Source organism: Salmo salar, chromosome ssa13, assembly GCF_905237065.1.
Source record: "Salmo salar chromosome ssa13, Ssal_v3.1, whole genome shotgun sequence".
Classification (NCBI taxonomy): domain Eukaryota; kingdom Metazoa; phylum Chordata; class Actinopteri; order Salmoniformes; family Salmonidae; genus Salmo; species Salmo salar.
Genome location: NC_059454.1, coordinates 37,027,884 through 37,051,726, shown reverse-complemented (window position 1 = coordinate 37,051,726; position 23,843 = coordinate 37,027,884). Strand labels below are relative to the sequence as shown.

At 42.6% G+C, this 23,843-nt stretch overlaps 1 protein-coding gene across 2 annotated transcripts in view; it reads left to right on the top strand.

The window, feature by feature from the left end:
• The first annotated feature begins 102 nt into the window (after positions 1-102).
• LOC106567174 (inactive dipeptidyl peptidase 10) overlaps positions 103-23,843 on the top strand; it is a 41,630-nt gene continuing 17,889 nt past the window's right edge. The window contains exons 1-14 of one of the 2 annotated variants that reach the window (XM_014136178.2): positions 103-530; positions 8,676-8,790; positions 9,520-9,615; positions 10,201-10,295; positions 10,979-11,050; positions 17,694-17,746; positions 18,349-18,430; positions 18,825-18,945; positions 19,477-19,631; positions 19,759-19,856; positions 19,980-20,103; positions 20,395-20,436; positions 20,566-20,670; positions 20,980-21,071. In XM_014136178.2, coding sequence (XP_013991653.2) covers positions 492-530; positions 8,676-8,790; positions 9,520-9,615; positions 10,201-10,295; positions 10,979-11,050; positions 17,694-17,746; positions 18,349-18,430; positions 18,825-18,945; positions 19,477-19,631; positions 19,759-19,856; positions 19,980-20,103; positions 20,395-20,436; positions 20,566-20,670; positions 20,980-21,071 — 1,289 coding nt within the window. In that variant the 5' untranslated portion in view covers positions 103-491. Of the gene's footprint in view, positions 531-8,675; positions 8,791-9,519; positions 9,616-10,200; positions 10,296-10,978; positions 11,051-17,693; positions 17,747-18,348; positions 18,431-18,824; positions 18,946-19,476; positions 19,632-19,758; positions 19,857-19,979; positions 20,104-20,394; positions 20,437-20,565; positions 20,671-20,979; positions 21,072-23,843 lie in introns of those variants that run through there. The other variant, XM_045693233.1, reaches the window with a different exon arrangement.

Genomic DNA, 23,843 nt, shown 5'->3' with positions numbered 1-23,843 from the left:
ATTAGGCTATTTGATTTCAGTAGCTGTGATTTAGTGCTGGCATGCAACAGTAAGACCAGCAGCCCAGCCTTCAGCCCCGCGACTACTTACCCACTGGGCACAGACGTCAATTCAACGTCTATTCCACGTTGGTTCAACATCATTTCATTGAAATCAGGTGGAAACAACGTTGATTCAACCAGTGTGCCCAGTGGGTATGACCATGAAATGTTGCTGAGACAGAGGTTTTGACCGTGTCTTGATTAATTTCTGAGCTAATCAGTGGTATGGATTGAAAATCAGTGAGGAATTGTCAAATGACCATATACAGAACAACACACACATAAAACTCTCCCTCCCTCAGAGACAGAGAGGAAGACAGAGAAGGAGAGAGAGAGAGAGAGAGATCAACGTTTTCACTTGGACAACTTGCGAACAATGCATGCATGCAGATCAAAAGCTAAAAGGAGCACGATTTAATTCTAGGAAGACGCTTGTTGAAGACAGCAAAGATGATTGCCACTACACAACAGAACATGACCACGGACCTGGTAAATGGCTTACTGAATAGTTTCATTATTTTTAAGTTGCTTCCACGATTTATTTTTGTTGTAAAATATCATTGAGCTGTATCTGTGTAAATATCATTGATGCAGCTCTCTGATAAGCATGCATAAACGTTGAAGTTGCGCGTGTGCGTGAATGTGCGCGTATGTGCTTGTAGGCTACTGTTGTAAATGCGCCTGTTAGTATTTCTCTGTTGTGACCAGTCAGCGTCTTTTCATTTAAATCAACATGATTTGATTATCGATAAGTATCTGTTTTTGCGTTTTAATCTTTCATTCATATACTTTAAATATGTAATTAATACTGCTATTTCTTGAACAAGCTTCTGTGCTCTGACTGCACTGACTGCAGTGGTCGTGCATTGTAGCCCAAAACATATCAGCATTCGTCTCTTCTATCGCAAACTGATTTAATGTGGTGACTTTTTGTTAAACTGACACATTTCAATTCTGTAGATTTGAAAACACATCATGCATTCCCGTTGCGTTTATCGCAATTGAAATATTTATGTTTGTTTTGTGAATAGATCTGACATGCCTGTTCAGTTGTAGCGTAATCTGAAGTGAAATCATGACCGGATTACCAATGCCAAAGGGGAGGATCTTACTTTATTATATATTATTATACTGCATGCTGATAAAGAGAGCTCTGCAATCACAGAGTGTGAATGAGCAGGTGATGGATGGATAATCAATTTTATTCTGTAGCCTAATTGTATAAAGTGTATAAGCAATCTACCCACTCAATTAAATTGATGTAAAATCGGAATATCAAAGTAGTCTATTATTTATCACCAGACCCTATGTTTTCCTGCATTTTACATTTCATACTTTTTTTGCCACTGATTTTAACGTCATATTTCTTTGCCCCTTTGTAATGAATTATGTCCACTGCATACTCATTCAGCAGTTCTGTGAGCCTATCCAAACAGAGAAGTAAGAAGTTGCAACAGTTTTTGCATGTTATGTAGGTCTACTTGCAGGCTGTCAATAGGTCGCAGAATTGCTGACACCAAGAAATGTCAAAGTCACAACATGTGACGGTAGTTGGTTGCATCTTTGTGGACAGTGGCTGATCGCTGCAAACATTTTTTTTAGGAATTCTCTGAGAATTACATTGTCCCTGGAGATTAGTTAGTCTGTTGCTGTATGCTTTTCATCTCGAGTACAGTAATACTTTATAGCCTTGACAAATTGTCTAATTAAGAATATACATCACCCATCACCTTCTCAGTGACAGCAGCAATTGAACCATGGCAGCATTTCAGTTCAGAGCTGCACTAATGCATATGGCTGACAAATCGTGTGTCAGACTGTTAACAAAAATGTTTTTAATCAGTGCTGTATTAGGTTGTATTGGTATGTTTCATAGTGTGCGACATTGTAAATAATTGAAAATACATGATATGTATTTTCTGTCTGAAGTGGCCAGTTGGGATATTTTTACATATCCCCTCAATTTAGAATAAATCCCTAAAATTTTGTAGCTTAAACAAGGAAGCCACAAATACTAGTCAGCGTATCCATATCCCTTATTGTTTCCCAGGCCAATGTCTCTCTGTGCTATGGCCCAGTCCCAATCAATGCCTTTTATTTTACACAGCAAAGCAATTCATGTAGCTACTGCACCTCAGTGCTCGCTTCTGTCTTCACAGATTTCACACTTCTGTAGGCAGATATGGAGCTCTTATCTGTGATGGGTTTGGGGAAACAGAACATTCAGGCTGTACTTTTCAGTCGTGTGTGCCTGCGTCAGGATCTGAAAGGACATGTACATCTCTCTCATATCTCATCTCTCCTCTTGCCCATGCTTTACAGTGGCATCACACCCCATTCTCCCCAAGGCAGACATGACAATGAGGAGGAGTAGTAAAGGTTGAGCAGGACTGGATGTGTGGCGGGGGCAGCAGTCATACAGTACCCACCCAGAGCCCTTTTGTACAGTCATTTCATAATGTTTGGTGGGATGCATGAAAAGGAAGGGAGAATGCCTTGCAGCCGAGGAGGCTAAAGCATTGTGTCTGTTCCATGTGACTGAGGCAAGCGCTGCATTATGTGGTATTAGCCCAAAGGGCTAATTTGTCAGCCTCCTCAACCCCACATCCACATCCATAGCCTACCACCTACAACCCTTTAGGATGTGAGGCAAGCAAGAAAGTAAATATTGATTGGGGGCCCCCAGAAATATGATAGCAAAATGTGTAGAATTGCAAGAAATAAGCTTTAAAACGGCATGGTTCTCTCTCAGCCTCATGGAAAGGTGTGTAGAGCAGCAGGAAATTAGCTTTAAAACAGAAACATTTTGTCTAAGCCTCATGCCAAAATGTGAACAATAGCATGAGATGAGCTATAAAACAGTGATTTTTTTCTCTATGACCCACCAAAATATGATGGAAAAAAGAGCTGTCCCCACCCTCTGCTCACTGTACTGTTGTCACATCCTGACCAGTATAAGGTTAATTGGTATTGTAGTTTGGTCAGGACGTGGCAGAGGGTATTCCTTTTATGTGGTTCGGGGTGGTGTGTTTTGTTGAAGGGGCATTTGGTTTAAGTATTCCGGGGTTTTTGGGCACTTTTTGGTTTTCAGGTATTCTATGATTTGTCTAGTATGTCTGTTTCTATGTTTGGTTAATTGGGGTTGGGACTCTCAGTTGAAGGCAGGTGTTGTCTATCTGCCTTTGATTGAGAGTCCCATATATGAGGGTGTGTTTGTGTTTGTTATTTGTGGGTGATTGTTCTGTGTTTCGCCTTGTGCCTTACCAGACTGTTTTTGGTGATCGGTCGTGTTTTGTTATTTTTTGTACGTTCATTTTGAAAGTAAATAAACAGCAAGATGAGCATACACATACCTGCTGCGTTTTGGTCCTCCTTCACCGACAACTGTATTGTACTGTACTGTGCTCTACTCACTATACTGTAATGTACTGTACTGTATTTTACTGTGCTCTACTCACTGTACTGAACTCCACTGTACTGTGCTATCCAAACTATGCTAGGATCAGATCAGTTCGGTCCATTTATGGACGTTAACATCAAGGCCAGGGTGGAATGACCAAATTTCAAAAGTAAGAGTTGATATTAACTGGAGAGTGAGAGGCAGAGAGAGTGAGAGAGGGAGGGGTTTTCCAGACTGTTTTAACACTCTTGGTTTGACCACCGGATAACAGAAAGACAAAGAAAACAATTCTGAGCTGAACATAACAGTATGCCAGTGGAAGGGAGGACAGTAGCAGGTGACCCAACTGTGGTTTGTGACTATTATGATTTCCCATTGTAGCCAATTCAGTTGCAGTAATTTCGTTAATGATATTTTGGTAATTCCGTTATCAATTTGGTCATGGAATTAGGAGTTTAAATAATTTACTAATTCATAAAGAAAATGTATATCAGTAAAATCCCTATAACTAATTGATAGGTCTACCTTTACTTGTTACTTCTGTGAACTTTCACTATCCTCCCTCCTCATGAGGGAGAGAAATTTGAAAACATCCTAAAGATATGTGTGTTTTTGGTAACAGAATTACAAAGCACAAGGCACTATTTCTTCAACTTACAGAAGGTCAACAATTTCTCAGAAACTAAATATAAGCGTCTTTACGTCAATATTATTGTGTTTTGATGTATTTCTTTGACCTTTTAAGACTTTTCCTGGTAGATGTTTTCTAAGACCCCTTTTCCACCTGTTTATCCAGATACCAAAGCCTTTACCTATGTCTATTTTTTGGGGGGGATGGAAAATGGTTGAAAAAGGAAACTAATCTCCCAAAAATATACAGTCTTAGCTTTCATTTGACACCCAATTTGATACACTCCTATGAACTTTTGCATGGAACTGCCCATATGTAGATGAGAGTCAACATGTGTCAACAGTAGCTTCACTAGCTGTGTGATTCTGCTTCGGGTGATTTATTGTGGGATGTTCACCACCTGTTCCAATGAAAGACAGACAAGGAGTTAAGGAGATCCCCAGAGTCTAATTCATGAATTTTTAACAGCCATATAGAATCTCCCACCAACTAGCTCTGGTGCATTGGGAGCAAATTGAGTAATTCATTGTATTTTGTGTGGTTTCCCTTATTGAGTCTGTAGCCAATCAATACAATGAATTTATTACAATGTACATACAGCATGTGTTTCGTTTAAAGAAGAGGCTGTAATCGTTAGTTGAGTTTCTCAGTGAAGAAAGGGGTCAGGGTATATGTCCAGTGATTCCACAAGTTGTCATATTTTGCGGGGAGGGACGCTCTGCAGTGGTCCGCCCATCTGAATGTCCCTTTTACGGGCTGCTTTCTTCCTATTAATTGTTTCCCACTGGACCTTGTTCAGCTGCACACTGTATCAATCATCTCATTTTGTTGAGGGTAATTCCCTTGATCTGCTCTGTCTGTTTGCCATGTTGGGAGTGGAGCTTTGTTACCTCTTACTGATGCAATGAACTTAGTCAGCACTGGAAATGTTTGTGGAGGACTCTCGCAAGGTGCTCTCCCCAAGAGATCCATGGTTGGTTGCCCTTACAAATCTACATTTTGCAGAGCAGTAGATTGCCCTTGTGTCGGTTTGACTGACAGCTTCATCAAAGCTTTATCAGAGGCTCCTCTCGACTCTCTCGGATGGATGGCTCACTGAGGAGTGTGTTAAACATTATTCCTTTATTTTCATTTCATGAGGATCTTTTCTGGGTCAGCAGAAAGTGTGCCTGCTGGTGATATTAACATCAAACTCCTAGAAGCAGGTTGCTCACTGACAGGACCTAATCCCTCATCTGTCCACCTCTTCTGGCAGCCAGTGCTGTGTTGGATCCTCAATTCCTCAGATTTAGCATCACCATCACTGAAATCCACCCAGACTGTGGTGGCTGTGTGTATCCACACTTGGGATTCTCTTCCTGTCCCCTGTATCTGTGTCTCTTTTGCAACTTTGACAAAACTCCCTCTTCCCCCAGCCAGCATGCACAGGGTTCTCCCTCTCTATCTTCTTACAACGGTGCATACAGCCTTAATTGGAAGTGTAGTCTAATGCACCACGCCTCCCGTCGCGGTGCATCCCATTAGGGATGTTTTAGCAGAGTGTTGTATGCAGCCATTAGGGAAGGACTTTGAAATCAAAACACTGTCTATAGTAGATTCATCAGAGCAAAGAAATTAGGTTAACCATGTGTCTCTGCTAGGGTCTTCATGTGTTTGTGTGTGTGTCTGCTTTAGATTAGATTAGTTTCATTTTTTAGTCACATGCACAGGGTCACAGATGTACTCGCAGGGTACAGTGAAATTCTTATGCTCCAAGCTCCAAAAGTGCAGGTAAAAATACCAGAAGGGAATGAGATAGTAATAATATATACACATTTACAACTGTAGCAATGATACATGTCCATTTGGGAGGTGGGGGCAGGGTAATGTAGAATACCCATGGTGGGAGCAGAATGGGGGGAGGGGGAGGTAGTCCAGGGGGACAGAGGGAGCAGTTAGCTGCCTTGTGGCTATTCCGCAGCTTGATGGTCTGGGGGTGGAAGCTACTGGCCAGTCTGATAAGTCAGTTAAGAACAAATTCTTATTTACAATGGCGGCCTACACCGGCCAAACCCGGACGACGCTGGGCCAAATGTGCGCAGCCCTATCGGACTCCCAATCACGGCCGGTTGTGTTTCAGCCTGGATTGGTTTGGTGTCTCTCTGGACCGCGGTGGGGGTTGTCCCTACTGGCCCAGCAAGTAGTGGTTTTAATTTGAACGTGTTATGAAACCGGAGCCAGGATGATCTAATAAAGATAAGACATCGGCTGTGTGTCCATGTATGCTGACGATTCAACCCTATACGTGTCAGCAACCACAGCTACTGTAGTGAAATCAGTGCAACCCTAAACAAAGAGTTGCAGTCAGTTTTAGACTGGGGTGCCAGTAATAAACAGTAATAAACTGGTCCTGAACATCTGTCAAACTAAGAGCATTGTATTTAGTACAAATAATTTCCTAAGTCCTAGACCTCATCTGAATCTGGCAATGAACGGTGTGGCTATTGAGCAAGTTGAGGAGATAAAATGACTTGGTCTTACCTTAGATTGCAAACTGCCATGGTCAAAACATATTGACTCAATGCTTGTAAAGATGAGGAGAGGTCTGTCTGCGATAAAGAGATGCTCTGCTTTTTTGACACCACACTCCACAAAGCAAGTCCTGCAGGCTCTAGTTTTATCTTATCTTGATTATTTTCCAGTTATATGCTCAAGTGCTGCAAAAAAAGACCTAGTTAAGCTGCAGCTGGCCTAGAATAAAGGGGCACATGTTGCTCTTTATAGGGCTAATATTAATACTATGCATGCCAGTCTCTCTAAGAGTTGAGGAAAGACTGACTGTGTTACTTCTTGTTTTTATAAGAAACATTAATGTGTTGGAAATTCCAAATTGTTTGCATAGTCAACTTACACACAGCTCTGACACACACACACTTATCCCACCAGACATGCCACCAGGGGTCTTTTCACAGTCCCCAGATCCAGAACAAATTCATGGTAATGTACAGTATTATACAGAGCCATGATTGCATGGAACTCCCTTCCATCTCATGTAGCGCAAGTGAATAGCAAACCAAATGGTCTTCCCTGTGGCTCAGTTGGTAGAGCATGGTGTGTGCAACGCCAGGTTTGTGGGTTTGATTCCCACGGGGGGCCAGTACAAAAAAAATGCATGAAATGTATGCATTCACTACTGTAAGTCGCTCTGGATAAGAGCGTCTGCTAAATGACTAAAATGTAAATGTAAATGAAGAAACAACACACGGCAATACGCCTCTCCCCCATGTGACCTACTTGTTGTGTGTACGTACTGTATGTGTAACTGATAGATGCGCACACACACACTACATGTTAATGTGTTTTGGTATGTGTCAGACCCCAGTAAGACTGGGGCCATTGACATCAGCTAATGGGCATCCTAATAAAATAAAATCTATACTGGCAACCAGTCAAGGTATAGGAGTTGTCTCCTCGTTATCTCCCCATTTTCCCATTGGGAGACATTTCACAGAAGTTTCGAGTATGCAGACAGGTTCTGAGTATGTGTGACCAAGATTGGGGATTGTACATTGCATAAGGAGAAATTGGTGTGTGTGTGTGTGTGAGTGCTAAAGTTGCTGTATAGTGACGGTTCAGAGACAGTTGGTGTAACACAGAGCTGGATGGAGGATCAGCAATCTGTCAACTAGCGATCTGCATGGCTGTTTCCAGGCCACATCAAGGCCTGGAGGAAGGTGATGGTGATGGGGGACAGCAGCCCGGCCGTGGCTCTGTGGCTCCAAGGACAAGGCCAGGCTACAGAGGCAGGCGGCCATAATGAAGGCTGAGCTTTATGGCTGCTCTGTGATTGAGGTCTCACACATCAGTGAGCATTGGGCTCCAGCGTCCGGTCTTAGATAGGCAGACACTCTGAGGGATCACAGAGTAGCTCGTCTGCCGTTATCTTTAATTGTGACTGATACCATGGCTCCCTCTTTCCGGCAGAGCTCGGAGTAGCATCTGAAGAGAATATACAGACATAATATTCCTATGGCAGCTGTTTATTGTACTGTAATGCCCAATCTTATTTATGTTTCACCTTGTGTTCTTAAACTTTCTGTTCAATTCCCGTCAAGTCTGTTTGATTTATCATGTTGCACCACAGACTTCTATGCAGATGTTTCCAACAAATGCTTTTCTTGCAGAATGTCTTCTGGTCTTCTAGTTTTCATGGAAAGTGTGCCCCTCCCCCTCTCAACCCCTACCATATGCCCCATTAAAGCTGTAACAGGTGAAATGAGGCGACAGTATCGAGAAATTACGCCATGACAGAAAATATAATCTGCAATTAATTTCAAGCTTTTCACCGGCAAACGTTCTCGCTCTGCTTTAAGGAGAATCACTCTAAATCACACAGATTGCTGTCATAGTGAAAGGCTGTGAGCAGCTCTTATTCCCCCAGAGTCTCCCTGTAGCCTGCACAGCAGATCCGCTTGTCTGACAGAGAAACCCCCGCTGTGAGGCTACGGAAATGAAGCAGCACTAATGTTCTGTCTCTCAGCTGTGTGTGTGTGTGTGTGTCACAACGCTCATCACTGTGTATGTGCATGTGTTTGTATGTGTGTGTGTGTGTTTCTCTTGGCAGGACATGCATGCTTCTGCCGGTCCACCACGGAATTGGAAGGGCATTGCGATCGCCATGGTGGTGATTGTAGGTGTTCTATCGCTGGTCATCCTCTCAGTCATCATGCTCACACCTGGTAAGAGGACACACAGAGTGAGAGAGGGAAGAGAAGGAATGGGGAGGGAAGGAAAGGTAAAAAAAGAAAGAGAGAATATGAATGTAGGAGGGTGAGAGGAAGGGAATAAAGGCAAGGGGTGGAGTGGAAGAATAGAGGAAGTAAGAGAGAGGGAGGGAGAGAGAGAGAGGAGGAGAGAGGATGCAGTGGGAGGAGGAGTGGGAACGGACTCACAAGGCTTTCCATCAGACAAACATATCAACAATAACATTACCAATAGGACAAAACAAACCAACGATGATAAACACAAAGTTCCTCTGCATTGAAAAGACACTCAGACCAAAGCGGAGACTCCAGTGCTATGCTAAGAACAGGCTAAGCCCCAGGAACAGCTGCGCATTGGACTGTGTGAAATAGAGCAAGATTCATGTTCATTCCTGGGTGGATATGGTGTACACAAACAGAGGGTTTATCCCCATTGGCTTTCTCCCACTTTCCCATTCCTTCTCTCTCTCTCTCTCTCTCTCTCTCTCTCTCTCTCTCTCTTTCTCAACATTAAATTCAAAGGGCTTTATTCTCATGGGAAGCATATGTTTACATTGCCAAAGCAAATTAAACAGATAATAAATAAATGTGAACAATAAATATTACACTCACAAAAGTTCCAAAGGAATAGAGACACTTCAAATGTCATATTCTCTCTCTCTCTCTCTCTCTCTCTCTCTCTCTCTCTTTCTCTTTTTCTGGAAGACGAGTCTCATCTATTACTGCAATCCCGTTTCACCATGGAGGATCTGGCGAACGAGGAGTATACAGTTCACGACCCCTGTGTGACCTGGTTGAATGGTAAGAGCTTCTAGCTCTATCTGAGCTAACCCAGATTAGCCTGCTGCCTCTGTTTGATATCTGAAAGTACAGCTCAAGTGTCAGGAGATTTAGTGAGATATTACTGTCAAACGTAAAAACAAATAACCAACAGTTATGTACCGGATACTTTAATAACTTTAATGTCACTTTAATAATTTTTACATATTTTGCATTACTCATCTCATATGTATATAATGCATTCTATTCAATACTATCTATTGTGTCTTAGCCTATGCTGCTCTGAAATTGCTCATCCATATATTGACATATTTCTATCCATTCTTTTACTTAGATTTGTGTGTATTAGGTTTTTGTTGTGAAATTGTTAGATATTGCTGCACTGTCGGAACTAGAAGCACAATAATTTCAATACACTCGCAATAACATTTGCTAAACACGTGTATGTGACCAATAAAATTTGATTTCATAAACCTTGATACCCCGAAGGAGGGGAACAAGATACAACATGTGTAGGGAAGCCTATGCAAACTCCCATTCATGTTGTAATCGAGTGAACCAACTAAAAGGTTCACATTTCCCTTGGACCTGTGTCGTCCCTTCCAGAGAATGAGGTTGCTCTCAGAACCAGAGAGGGCCATGTCCTGTCCTACAGCCTCCACTCCAACCTCACAGCTACCCTGCTGGACAACAGCTCCCTGGTGAGTAACAGCCCGTTACGGCCCTGGGGCCCTACAGTAGAGGAGACTTATTCCACTATCGATTGGCTCATTTACAGAGACAGCCAGACAAATGGACCGTTCAATAGACTGACAGGGCCTCCCAGATGGAGAGAGGATACAGAATGACTGTTCAAACTTTTGTAGTTTTAGAAAAAATAAAGAGCAGTAGTCGCTTTCACTCTAATATAGCTATGTAGAGGAGGTCTATTTGGTTCCCTCACTATTCAGTTGAAGACCTCAACATATGGCTTCAAAGAGATTTTTCTTGCAAGGGCCTCATTTTGAGGAGTGCCTGGTTTGGCAAAGCGAGGCTGAAAAACCTATCTGGGTCATTGCCTAGGAGCTACGCAGGGTTCTGTTGTCAAGATGGGGAGAAGTCTCCTCTCTGGCTCTCACCAGTTTATCCTCTCTGTTGCTATGTTAATTCCACACTGTAGCTGATAGCCTACAACAGTATTTAGCGTTCAGCGGATGACGTAGGCAGGGATACTGCACCTAGGGCCATGGCTTTCCAAGTGCAATCCCTGACATTATCCATATGAGCCCCGAGGCGATGTTGTTCTTGAAGGTTAAGGCTAATATGAGATCCAAGTAAGTTACTGACATGTGTATCTTTTAATTTGATGCATGTTGTTGATATATTGTTCATTCCGTGTTTCCAGGACCTGACTACCACAAAGTTCCATGTGTCTGCAGACAAGAGGTTTGTCCTGTTGGCATACAACGTTCAGCCAGTGAGTGATGCTTGTTTTGACCAGATAACATGCTCATAGCTTGCTCTTTCCATATTATTTTTACAGTGTCAATCATTCTGATCAATTATCATACTCACAGCCAAAGTAATACCCAATGACACCAAAGATGACTTGTATGCAATGTGGTTTCCTACTCCCTCACGCACCGTTTTGCACAGCAGCGCCACAAACCTATTCCAGACCATCAGAGAAAATCAGTTGGGTCAAATCTGTTTCTGTTTGCGACTAACAACACGTCTGTTTCCGCACAGCATGGTGGCTGTAGTACAATAATGCCATGCATTCTAATCCAGCCTTTACAGTCAGTGGAATGAACGAGGGGGAGGAAAGTCCCTTATGAAACAGTTAGAGAGAGAGAGAGAGATTAGGTGGGAGCAGGGTGAAAGTAGATTCTTCCCGGTACGGGGTCCTCCTATGTGTGAATGCGCTTTTTAAAATAGAGAACTAGTGATGCTACTACAGTACTGCAGCAGTCTGTTGTTTTACATGCTATTCAGGCACAGCCAATAGTCAAATCACTGGCAAAATGTGTGGGGAATATTCAGACTAGGTAATTATGGGGGAAGTGGTGTAGAAGAATGGAGGGAATTAGATGGCTGAGAGAGACGGATCAGTTTGATGTAGATAGCAGTGTGTGGGGAGGGGGAGAGATGTGATGAGGGAGATGGGGTGTTAAAGTTGGAGCTGCATGCAGTAATGAAATCACCCTGCTGGTTTGGTGGGGAATGTTAATGAGGAGCTTATACTAGAGTCTAATGTATAATGCACAATTGCAGGTGGTTTGAGGCAAACCCCAGCATAACAAACAACTCTAACAACACATGCATTTTCTCATCTCTCTTTCCCTTGTAATAGCTTTCCCTGTTTCCCCCGCCAACCCTCTCCTTCTGTAAATATCCACTCGCTTAATAAATAGCTTCCCGTTTCCCCAAAGGAGGGAGCAAGAGGTGTAATATATGGGTAATGGGGGGGGTGCTTTCAGCACAGTTTCCACCATATTAAAGAGCCCAGAACAGATATATTGCTGTTCTGAGTGTATAGGATCTGCTCTCTCTCTCCCTCTCCCTCCCTTTCTTTCTCTCTCCCTGCTCCTCATTCTCTCTCTCTCTCTTTCGCTCTGCTGTAGGCTCTGCTCTCCTAAGTTCTCTCATTTAGTAGTTGATGATCACACCGTATACCTTTTGTAGGGCTTCCCAGCTCCCAAAGTGACGCTACACTGTATGCAAGGATTTCCTTTGTGTTGTCTTAGTAATTCAGCCTTCTCTGTGTTGCTCTCCAACCCTCTCGTGTCACCTTTGAGAAGCAGATGTTCTGTTGTCTTTACGTCCTGTAGGTCTGATATCTGATTGGAGGTTAACTTTACAGTAATGCCATTGGTCAACAGCTCAGATGTTATAAAGGGGTCTCAGATTCATTGTCTTTTTCTTCTTTGTTCCTGACCTGGTGAGATACTCTCTCCACCCCATGGACTCTTGGGACATGGCCTTTTAGGCTATGACTTCTCTCTCTCCCTCTCTGATCATGCCTAGAATAATGGCTTGTGATGCTTTGTAAATTATGCATTATGCCTTGTATAATGGTATCATTAATTTTACTAAATTATTCAATACTTGCGTTTTGCATTTGCTTCTCATGACCATTTCTTGATCTTAGTTAGCTAAACGCATAATACTTGATTGCACCTGGTTTTACTATAGTATTAAATGGAGTCAGATCTATCACGAGGATGTTACACAGATGCAGACACAGGAGGCAGTTTGATTCTCAGGATATTTCATATTCGAAAGGGGCAGGCAAAAGGCAGGTCGACGGCAGGCAGAGGTTGTTAAACCAGGTCAGAGTCAGGCAGGTACAGGACGGCAGGCTGGCAGGCTGGCAGGCAGGCAGGCAGGCTCAGGACAGGCAGAAAGGTCAGAACCGGGAAGACTAGAAAAGAAAAACTTGAGAACAGGAGAACCGGGAAACACGCTGGTAAGACCTGACAAAACAAGACGAACAGGCAACAGACAAACAGAAAACGCAGGTATAAATTCACAGGAGATAATGGGAAAAATGGGAGACACCTGGTGGGGGGTGGAGACAAGCACAAGACAGGTGAAACAGATCAGGGTGCGACAAGATCAGTCTTTCCCTCTCTTTTTGCTTTGCCTGTCTCTCTCTCACTCCCTCACTCTTTCTATCTATCTCTAACTCACTTTTTTCTCTCTATCTCTAGGGGTTTTCAGCTGACAATAGCCGTTTGCCGCAAGCACAGGCTTTCTTGTTGGGGAGAGGAGCAGTGAGCCGCTGAGAATGGCAGAGTGAGACAGAGAGATAGAGGGAGGCAGGGTGGGAGAGAGAGAGAGAAGAGAGGGAGAGAGAGAGATGCAGTAGCAATAGGGGGAGAACAAATATTTGATACGCACCATTCGCCCTTAGATCACCCTGTCCAATCGAAATCAATCAGAAGGGGTGTAAAAGAATGAGTGGGATGGATGCTTAGAGGAGAGGGCTGCAGTGGTGGGAAATGGATGAGTGGGCTGTGTGTTAAGTTGAAAGGCTTATCCCCTGGATTTCATATTAGCTGTGAGGCTTTGGGGAGGTTTGTGCCTCGTGGGCGAAAACAAATAGATTTTGAGAGAGGTGGTACAGTTAGAAGTCGGGGTGGCGGGGGAGGGGGGCATAAGGGAGAGAACAAATTCAAACCTCCTGTGTAGCAGAGGTTTCAATCTCTCCTCAAAATTGCCAATAGTCTGATAAATGTGTGTGTTTGCGTGTGTGCGTGTGTGCGTGGGTGCGTTGATGCATGCGTGTGTTTGCGTCAGTGCTTGTGAGAGTTGTTCCCTTTGTTTGACACAAAAAGAGGGGAAGGAGAGGATGGATGGAGATAGAGTGGAAAGGATGAGGAAATGCAGCCAGAGCCAGACAGGTGGAAACTGCCAAGACTGTGCAATTTAGAATGAAAGGAAATACAACTGGAGAGTTGGGTCTGCTCTGTAGTTACAGACAATGAAGTGCTTGTATCAAAGACAGCATATTGAGGCACTACCAGAGAGAAATGCAGGTTTAGTACTAACAATGGGCTGGGGGAAGAAATCTATTATCCCTGTATTATGTGTACTGGGTCATTCCACAAAATGAGTCCCTTTTGCTTCCCTTTGATGTTTAAAGTAGAAATTGTGCACCAATATTGTATTTTAAAAGCCTGTTATATTAAATGAAGTCCCCTTTAATCTAGACCACATGGAGAATTCAATAAATCCGATTTTTCTATGAATAAAGACTTACTAAAGTGACAAAATGCAGCATTTTGACATGACCCTCAGTGAACCCTCTGTGAATTCTAGGAAGATTTTAACCCACTTAACCCCAAGATTTCTCAAAATTTTCACCATCATTGTAAAGCCCTTGTTATTTTGTTGTTTTGAGAACGTCATTTCTGAAGATGATTATTTATTTCATGTGATTAGTGATTCATATACTACACTACCGGTCAGAAGTTTGAGAACACCTACTCAGTCAAGTAAAAAAAAAAAAAAATGCTACATTGTAGAGTAATAGTGACGACATCAAAACTATGAAATAACACATATAGATTCATATAGTAACCAAAAAAGCGTTAAACAAATCAAAATATATTTTAGACTTGAGATTCTTCAAAATAGCCAGCTTTGCACACTCTAAAAAGAATCCAAAGAGACATTGAACATCTAATAGTCAAATCATAATGTAAAAGCAGGTGAGCTGGTTCTGCTCTTTATGGACATTTCCTGGTGTTTTGCGGTGGAAAACTGAGCGAGTCGAGCAAAACGCATCAACTCTGTTACCCATAGATAGACAGGCTAGAATTGTTTGAAAAACAAGTGGATTTATGGTTGATTTAAGATGAAATTGTCAACCCTGTAACGATCAACCCTGAAACGGTCAACCCTGTAACGGCCAACCCTGTAACGATCAACCCTGAAACGGCCAACCCTGTAACGGCCAACCCTGTAACGGCCAACCCTGTAACGGTCAACCCTGAAACGGTCAACCCTGTAACGATCAACCCTGAAACGGCCAACCCTGTAACGGCCAACCCTGTAACGGTCAACCCTGTAACGGTCAACCCTGTAACGGTCAACCCTGTAACGGTCAACCCTGTAACGGTCAACCCTGTAACGGTCAACCCTGTAACGGTCAACCCTGTAACGGTCAACCCTGTAATGGTCAACCCTGTAACGGTCAACCCTGTAATGGTAAACCCTGTAACGGTCAACGCTGTTACTTTATTTGGAACTTAATAGGCACTTACTATAGTAATTTGTTGGTCCCTTGGTAATGCCGGCACGTTTTGGACTTCTAACCCTCTGGATTCGTCTACATCTGCTGCATCCGCTGATACATTGTGCTACACCTGCAATAACATCTGCTAAATACATGTATGCGACCAATAAGATTTGATTTGATTTTATTAGCTGGTGTGATTCACTGAGTTAGAGCGATGTTTATGAGACAAGGGCGGATCCCGAAAACATTTTCTTCTCACAAAAACGTCTGTAAAGTAAGAACAGTTTTAGCTACAAACTACTATGACCTATCTATGAAAAGCAGAGACCCCTGCGAACACGCACATATTTTGCTCTATGACACTCCCAAGCCACACAAGAGTCGCTAGAAGGTTAAGGGGTTCTTCGACATAGAAGATCATAGGAAATCCCAGGACATAGTGTCTGTAATACTGTAATAAGCTCACATAGTTGCTGTCACGAACTCCAAACTCCACACAGTTGTCACTGACTAGTTTGATATTCATATCCCACTGAGCAAACAATTTTTCTTCTTACAGCATTCATATAAATTCATTTTTTATCAGATTTTTGCTTGGCAGACCAATTTGTTTTATTGACATTTATCAATAAAACTCGTGCATGCAACTGTTTATGTCAAATTAGTTTGTGTTCTACTTGCAGCCCAGGTTGTCCTGAAAAGAAAATGTCCAACACTTCATTGTGAGGCTAAATATGAGGACAGTCCAAGCAGATGAATGAAATGAGTGAATTTCAGCTTGTTTTGCTGTGGGATGCCTGATTCCAATGGAGTTAACCTCTTGAGAGGGGAAAGTGTTTTTCAGGAAGTTGAACATGTGCTCTCTATGACATAATGTTACAATTTTGTACAATCAAGCTTTAAAAAAAAATCAAGTTACACTTCTTGATGGAATGACTCTACTGCAGCGCAACAATACCTACCAATATCTCGCCTCATACAAGGACTGTTGTAATCTCATTACTGTCCCATTGTTGCCAGGTCCCACGTGAGCACACACACACTGGTCTGTTTACAGTGTGGCTCCTCCATTTGGGGTAAAGTCATGGGGGGAAGCAGAACAATCTGGCGGAACACTGGGGAAAGATTTATGACTTACCTACTTCGCGGCCACATTAGAATTCATTCTCTTTCTCTTAGACACGCATACAAGGGTGAGCACAGATACATACACGCACGCCCACGCCCACGCCCACGAGCACACACAGAAACTGTAACACACACGCACGCTCTCAGACATGCACCCACACACACACACACACACTGAGACAGACGCACGCACACATGCACGCCCACGCACGGCCACACACAAACACACCCACACGCCGATGCACACATACACACACAGTCCCCTCCTCACACGCAGTATCCTTCTTTCCTCCCCTAATGATAAATGATGAGCCATATCTTTGTCTTCTATGTTGACAATTCCTAAAGAGCTAATTAACCAGAGTGATAAGGCGACACCCCTCCACCCAGCGGGAGGGACTCGTCTCGTTACACTGCCACCCCACTGCTCGCTCTGTGACCTGTTAAATAGCCGTAAACTCCTCTTCTCAGACCCTCATCCTTTACCTCTGTGCCTCACTTTTCTTCAGATCTGACTGTTTTCTGTTGTTATTGTGGTTTGTTTTGGGTGCAGTGGCCTTTTCCTCAAAAGCAATGTCCCGCTGGTAGGAAAGTGACCTTTCTCTCCCAGGCTGACATTTTCTGGTGTGAAACATAGCCCTTCGTTTTATTGTCATGCTCCTTTGCCTCTCTGTGTTTCTCAGTTTAGAGGACTAACAATATGGGAAGTAATCCAATTGCACTGTTAAGTATGCTACCGGAGACGTGACATTCAATTAGATTAGGGACACGCTTTCCAAAGCTTTTCCCTTGGCTTCTTTAAGAAGCTAGTGGGCCAACAACACACTTCAAGTCTTTGTTTTAGAAATGGAGTGTCCTCTTCAGCATGCCTAGCTGATCACTGGTCAAGATGAGTTACCCCTCTGGATCTTTTTAAATCTCAGGGATATTGGCTGTAATTATGTTACTTCGGGGTTAGAGAAAGACATGCTCCCTATCTTTCTCATCGTCACATGACATCATTCCTCTAATGTCTCCTATTCTCTGTTAAGGAGAGACTGGGTTATCATTGTTTGAGCTGTTTGACTGGGTAGTTAGAACTGATGTTTGCGACGGTGCAGTGTGATTGATGGAATTGTTTGCCGTTCATTCACTTAATTGGATTGTCCTATGGTCTAACTGTAGTGTGTGTGTCTGTGCTTGAGATTGAGTGTGTTCTTGAGTAACTCTGGACCACTGTGCCCATCATGTCCTCTACCTCCAACAGGTTTTCTCTCAGTCCTTTACAGCATCCTATGCCATCTACAATGTGGCTAATGGGTAGGTACTGTAGACAATGAATGCTAATGCATGGGCTGCACTGGGCATGTGTATTGCCAACGCAAGCGGGCCCTGGCCTCGACTGACCAAGCACCTCCAAGTGTGTCTCTTTTCATCTGAACGTCATCTGTTATGTCAGACATGTCCATTACTCTTACTGACTGTAGTTAACTATCAGAGTAAGCTGGGAAATTGACAGCCAGAGATTCCTCCTACCTGCTGGCCCACCAGTAAAGAAGAGCTCTCCTGTATCTGCGGATGAAAGCCTGGGCCTTGTGAGGAGCATAAATGCCTCTTGAAGAAATTCAGAAGGATCTGCTCATTTTACAAAAATGAAATGCCTGGTTATGTCTTGTTACAAGATGCCTGCCTGTTTTTAGGAGGAACATAGTGCTGTTCCAATGCATTGAAAGAGGTATTGATCCATTGCATGAACCGATCTCAGTCTCTGTATGGTTTTGCATTTGCATCTTGTCTTTTTTACGATATCTATCAAATGCTTATGAACAGGCATGGACGGATCTACGTTCTACTCTGTAATCCACTAGTGGCTTTAGCCAGGCCGTTCGTTCCTAATGGGGGGGATTCTGTGTTTGTCCCAGAGATCTGCTGGAGCTTAACTCTCCAGCGGGGGAGAAGGCAGGGATACAGTACGCCGCCTGGGGACCGCAGGGGAACCAGCTGGTAAGGCAGCAGCTCTCAATCATTCTGCATCCCACCTCAACAGTGTCTGGTGGACTAGAAATGCATTTAACACCACAACAAATCTAGAACACCTCTATTTAGCTGTGTTTAATATTTGCGTTATAATGATTAAAAAACAACATTTCAGTGTTTGTTGCAGATTAATATTGGATTATGTGTTATGAATGTAAAGTGTTTTCAGTGCAATGTTTGTGTTCCAATTGCACTTCAACACATTCAGTCAGTGGCAAGCTGAGATGTATTGGCCTCTAACTTGGCTGGCTGATGCATTCCCACTTGGAAACAATAGGACGTTTGATTCAGCCGGCCAACACCGAGCTCTCAATCTGCTTGCTCTGATAATGGATTAGTACTGTCTCTCTGTTGCTGCCAGGCCTATGTGTTTGAAGGAGATATCTACTACCAGCCAGCCATGACCAGTAAGCCCCTACGCCTCACATCCACAGGCAGAGAGGGGCTGGTGGTCAACGGTCTATCCGACTGGATGTATGAAGGTAAGAGATACTGCAGCTACATCGACTAACACCTCAAAGGAAAACAACTCCATGGTCAGCACTCAAGTTTTTAAGATATGTAACTGTCAAAAAACAGAACTCATCCCTGTATGATGCATTTTGCATCATAAGATGCTGCGTTTTGCATCATATGATGCAACATACTGAGATGATTTATGTATTTTGAAAGTCGCCTATCTTGACAACTCGAGTGCTGACAAGCAAAACATTTCGGGACTATGTCAACAATGGAGTAATGAAACAAAGACCAAAATATTGTTTTTGGGTGGAGTTTTCCTTTAACCTATCTCTATCATAGCCATTGATTGCCAACTGTTCCAAAATTGACAACTGTTTGCAAAATGAGGTTTGTCATTTTGAAAACTGTTTACTGAGATGTATGGTATTGCAGATAATATATGACTTTGATACATTGTTTTGCACTATTGGCAATGTGTAACAATTGGACTTCCATGAGTAACAAATGTGTATTGAAACTGATTGCTTTGTTCTCTTGTAAAATGTTTACAGAGGAAGTGCTCTTGACTTACTCTGCCCACTGGTGGTCCAAAGATGGCGCTCGCTTGGCATACTTCACCATCAACAACTCTGCCACACCCTTAATGGAGATACCTTACTTCCTGGGTGGAGTCTATCCCTCCAATGTTTTCTTTCCTTACCCTAAGGTAAACACTGATTTTAAAATATATAAATTAACCAATAATGCAATGTGTAAAAGTTCCAAGACTGTCATGTCATCTAACTAATGTGATACTAATGTAATAGTCTGAATCTGTGTATCTATGTGGATAGGCAGGCTCCACTATCCCCACAGTCAGCCTGTTTGTGGTGAATCTCTATGGTCCAGCTCACACTCTAGAGATGATCCCTCCAGACTCTCTCAGGGCCAGGTACCATCTCCAAAATATAACTTCATACTGTAGCTCAACTAAGGACTAATGTTGTTAATGTTTATATTTTACTGTCCAAGAAACGTTATTTTCCTGTATTTCTTTCTTCAAACGTCTCCCTAGAGACAGCTACATCTCCATGGTGAAGTGGATCAGCAGCACTCGTCTGGTGGTGCGTTGGTTGAACCGGGCCCAGAACCAATCAGAGCTCTGTGTGTGTGAGGCTACCACAGGGGCATGTTCAGAGGTGAGAGGTCAAAGGTCACTTCAAAGTAATTCGATAAGGTCTCCTCGCTCTGCTGCCATGCATTACTTTTATAGCATTTTCATCTCCTTTACACTCTGGCGGGTTTGGATTGATTTTCGTAAGCCACCATATCTCTTCCTTCCAGCTTAAATAAGGTCAATTATACTGCCTGTGATGAATTTCCAATGATCTGCTGCAGCATTTCTCTGCCATCTCTCTCCAACCAGTCCTTATGGATTCATTACAATATTAATGTTGGCTGCTTAATTATGTTGATACATTTCTTTACAGAAACACACAATGGTCATGGACTTCATGCAAAACCAACGACAGGTAGGCGTCACTCATTTCCCACAATCTGCTACTCATTGAAACTGGTATGCTGATACAGTCTCAATCGACCTGCCTGTGATTTTTCCTGGATTGTTTTTGTTGACCATGCCTGTCTCATTTGTCCAACAGGAGGTGCCATTGTTTTCATCCGATGGCTCTTGGTTTTATTTGACACTGCCAGCCAAGCAGGGTGCCCGAGGGGAGTTCCGCCACATTGCCTGTCTCCCTGCGCAGGTCAGTGTGAGGGCAATAAAGTTTTATACCCCTGTGTCATCCTCCAATGGTTTAACGTCAGACTGATTGTTAAGCCTTCAACAGGGTGACATACAACAGTATGTGATTATACAGATTTTAATAGCAGAGAACTGAAGTCTTGTCTAGGCAGTGATTATTTTAGGTAGCTGTGACTGTGTATCTGAATTGTATGTGTCTGAATAACTACATTTCGCTGACAATGTTATTCTCTGCATCTCCTCTCCACTGGCAGTCTGTCTGTTTCTGTATTCATCATCCTCTCTTTCTCTCTCCTTCAATGTGACACAGCCTGCCATCCCCTCTGTCCCTCCTCGCTTTCTGACGTCCGGTAATTGGGATGTCACTGTGCTGTGTGCCCTGGACGAGGACAACGGGAAAATGTATGTGAGAGCCTCTGTGTGTGATGCTACATAGCATAACATGTACAGTTGAAGTCAGACGTCTATATACACCTTAGCCAAATAAATTTAAACTCAGTTTTTTACAATTCCTGACATTTAATCCTAGTAAAAATTCCCAGTTAGGATCACCACTTTATTTTAAGAACGTGAAATGTCAGAATAATAGTAGAGAGAATTATTTATTTCAGCTTTTATTTCTTTCATCACATTCCCAGTGGGTCAGAAGTTTACATACACTCAATTAGTATTTGGTAGCATTGCCTTTAAATTGTTTAACTTGGGTCAAACGGTTCGGGTAGCATTCCACAAGCTTCCCACAATAAATTGGGTGAATTTCGGCCCATTCCTCCTGACAGAGCTGGTGTAACTGAGTCAGGTTTGTAGACCTCCTTGCTCGCACGTGCTTTTTCAGTTCTGCCCACATATTTTCTATGGGATTGATGTCAGGGCTTTGTGATGGCCTCTCCAAAACCTTGACTTTGTTGTCCTTAAGGTCATTGTTCATTTGAAGACCCATTTGTGACCAGGCTTTAACTTCCTGACTGATGTCTTGAGATGTTGCTTCAATATATCCACCTAATTTTACTTCCTGATGATGCCATCTATTTTGTGAAGTGCACCAGTCCCTCCTGCAGCATAGCACCCCCACAGCATGATGCAGCCACCCACCCATGCTTCACGGTTGGGATGGTGTTCTTCTGGTTGCAAGCCTCCCCCTTTTCCCTCCAAACAGAACGATGATCTTTATGACCAAAACGTTCTATTTTTGTTTCAAAACATTTCTCCAGAAAGTACAATCTTTGTCCCCATGTGCAGCTGCAAACCGTAGTCTGGCTTTTTTATGGTGGTTTTGGAGCAGTGGCTTCTTCCTTGCTGAGCGGCCTTTCAGGTTATGTCGATATAGGACTCGTTTTACTGTGGATATAGATACTTTTGTACCTGTTTCCTCCAGCATCTTCACAGGGTCCTTTGCTGTTGTTCTGGGATTGATTTGCACTTTTCGCTCCAAAGTACGTTCATCTCTAGGAGACAGAACGCGTCTCCTTCCTGAGCGGTATGATGGCTACGTGGTCCCATGGTGTTTATACTTGCGTACTATTTTTTGTACAGATGAACGTGGTACCTTCAGGCGTTTGGAAATTTCTCCCAAGGATGAACCAGACTTGTGGAGGTCTACAATTATTATTCTGAGGTCTTGGCTGATTTCTTTTGATTTTCCCATGATGTCAAGCAAAGAGGCACTGAGTTGTGAAGGTAGGCCTTGAAATACATCCACAGGTACACCTCCAATTGACTCAAATGATGTCAATTAGCCTATCAGAAGCTTCAAAAGCCATGACGTCATTTTCTGGAATATTCCAAGCTGTTTAAAGTTACAGTCAACTTAGTGTATGTAAACTTCTGACCCACTGGAATTGTGATACAATTAATTACAAGTGAAATAATCTGTCTGTAAACAATTGTTGGAAAAATTACTTGTGTCATGCACAAAGTAGATGTCCTAACCGACTTGCCAAAACTATAGTTTGTTAACAAGAAATGTGTGGAGTGGTTGAAAAACGAGTTTTAATGACTTCAACCTAAGTGTATGTAAACTTCTGACTTCAACTGTATGTGAGAGCCTCTGCAATTTGATGCTAGATTCAACCCACATCTATTTAAAATTTTATACAGGCATAGTTAAAGGCTGGGGCAAAGTATTCCATTCTGAGAAATTATCATTAAAACGATATGGGCTTATATTTATTTGCTTTACATGATTAGAAGTGAGAAGTAGGCATGGTTGGGGAGTAACTGATTACATGTTGTTAGTTACATGTAATCTTATTTTTTATGTAACTAATCAGTTACATTACAAGCAAACATATTTTTATGAGATTACATATACTTTTGAAAAACTAGATGATTAATTGGATTACTTTTAAACTCAGAATGGATGTTTGCTAAAAAAAAAATACATTCTGACACCTTTCTGTTTTCTCAATGACATTCAATTCAGCATTGTGGTCAGCTAGTCTGAGACCACTATAATACACCAAATGTGTTTGATAGATCCTTTTTGTCTTCTTCTAATGCCTCTTAAGGGGAAAGTAATCAAAAAAGTAACTGAAAGTACTTTTGGTAATCCAAAAGTTACATCACTGATAAAAATGTTGTTCAGGTAACTAACTAGTGACTGTAATAGATTACATTTAGAAAGTAACTTACTCAACCCTGCAAGTAGGCTAAGGTTGTAGAACAATGATTAGGACAGAAAAACACATACGGGTATTATTGCCCTTTTAAAGAACTAGCCCATGATCCCTAAAAGTTAATGGATTTAAGTTAAAGAGAACATGTAGTATTCACTTAAAACAGATCTGGCTTTGTTTTCGCTCAGATCAAGTTAGCTGAAACTGAACAAGACAGGATTAGATGGTCTTCGACTGAGCGGTCCACTGTTTTATTCTGTCAGTACCAGGCTCGGGGCACAAGTCCTTTATGCTTAGACAAATTGAGGTGTAGTGTGTGTGCGTGTGCATGTGTGTGTGCTCGCATCATCCTCATAGAGCATGATGGGAACCGGAAGGTGTAGCCAGATGGTTGCACAAAGTCCCAACCCAGCTAGCACATAATGTTCTGAGAACCATTTGTTTCTTAGAGCTTGGTGATAGCGTGATTGTCCTATGGTTGTTTAGCATACAACCTAACCACAACTTTCTGGGAATGGTGCAGAATAGTTGCTTGGCTGTAGAACATTTTCTGCACATT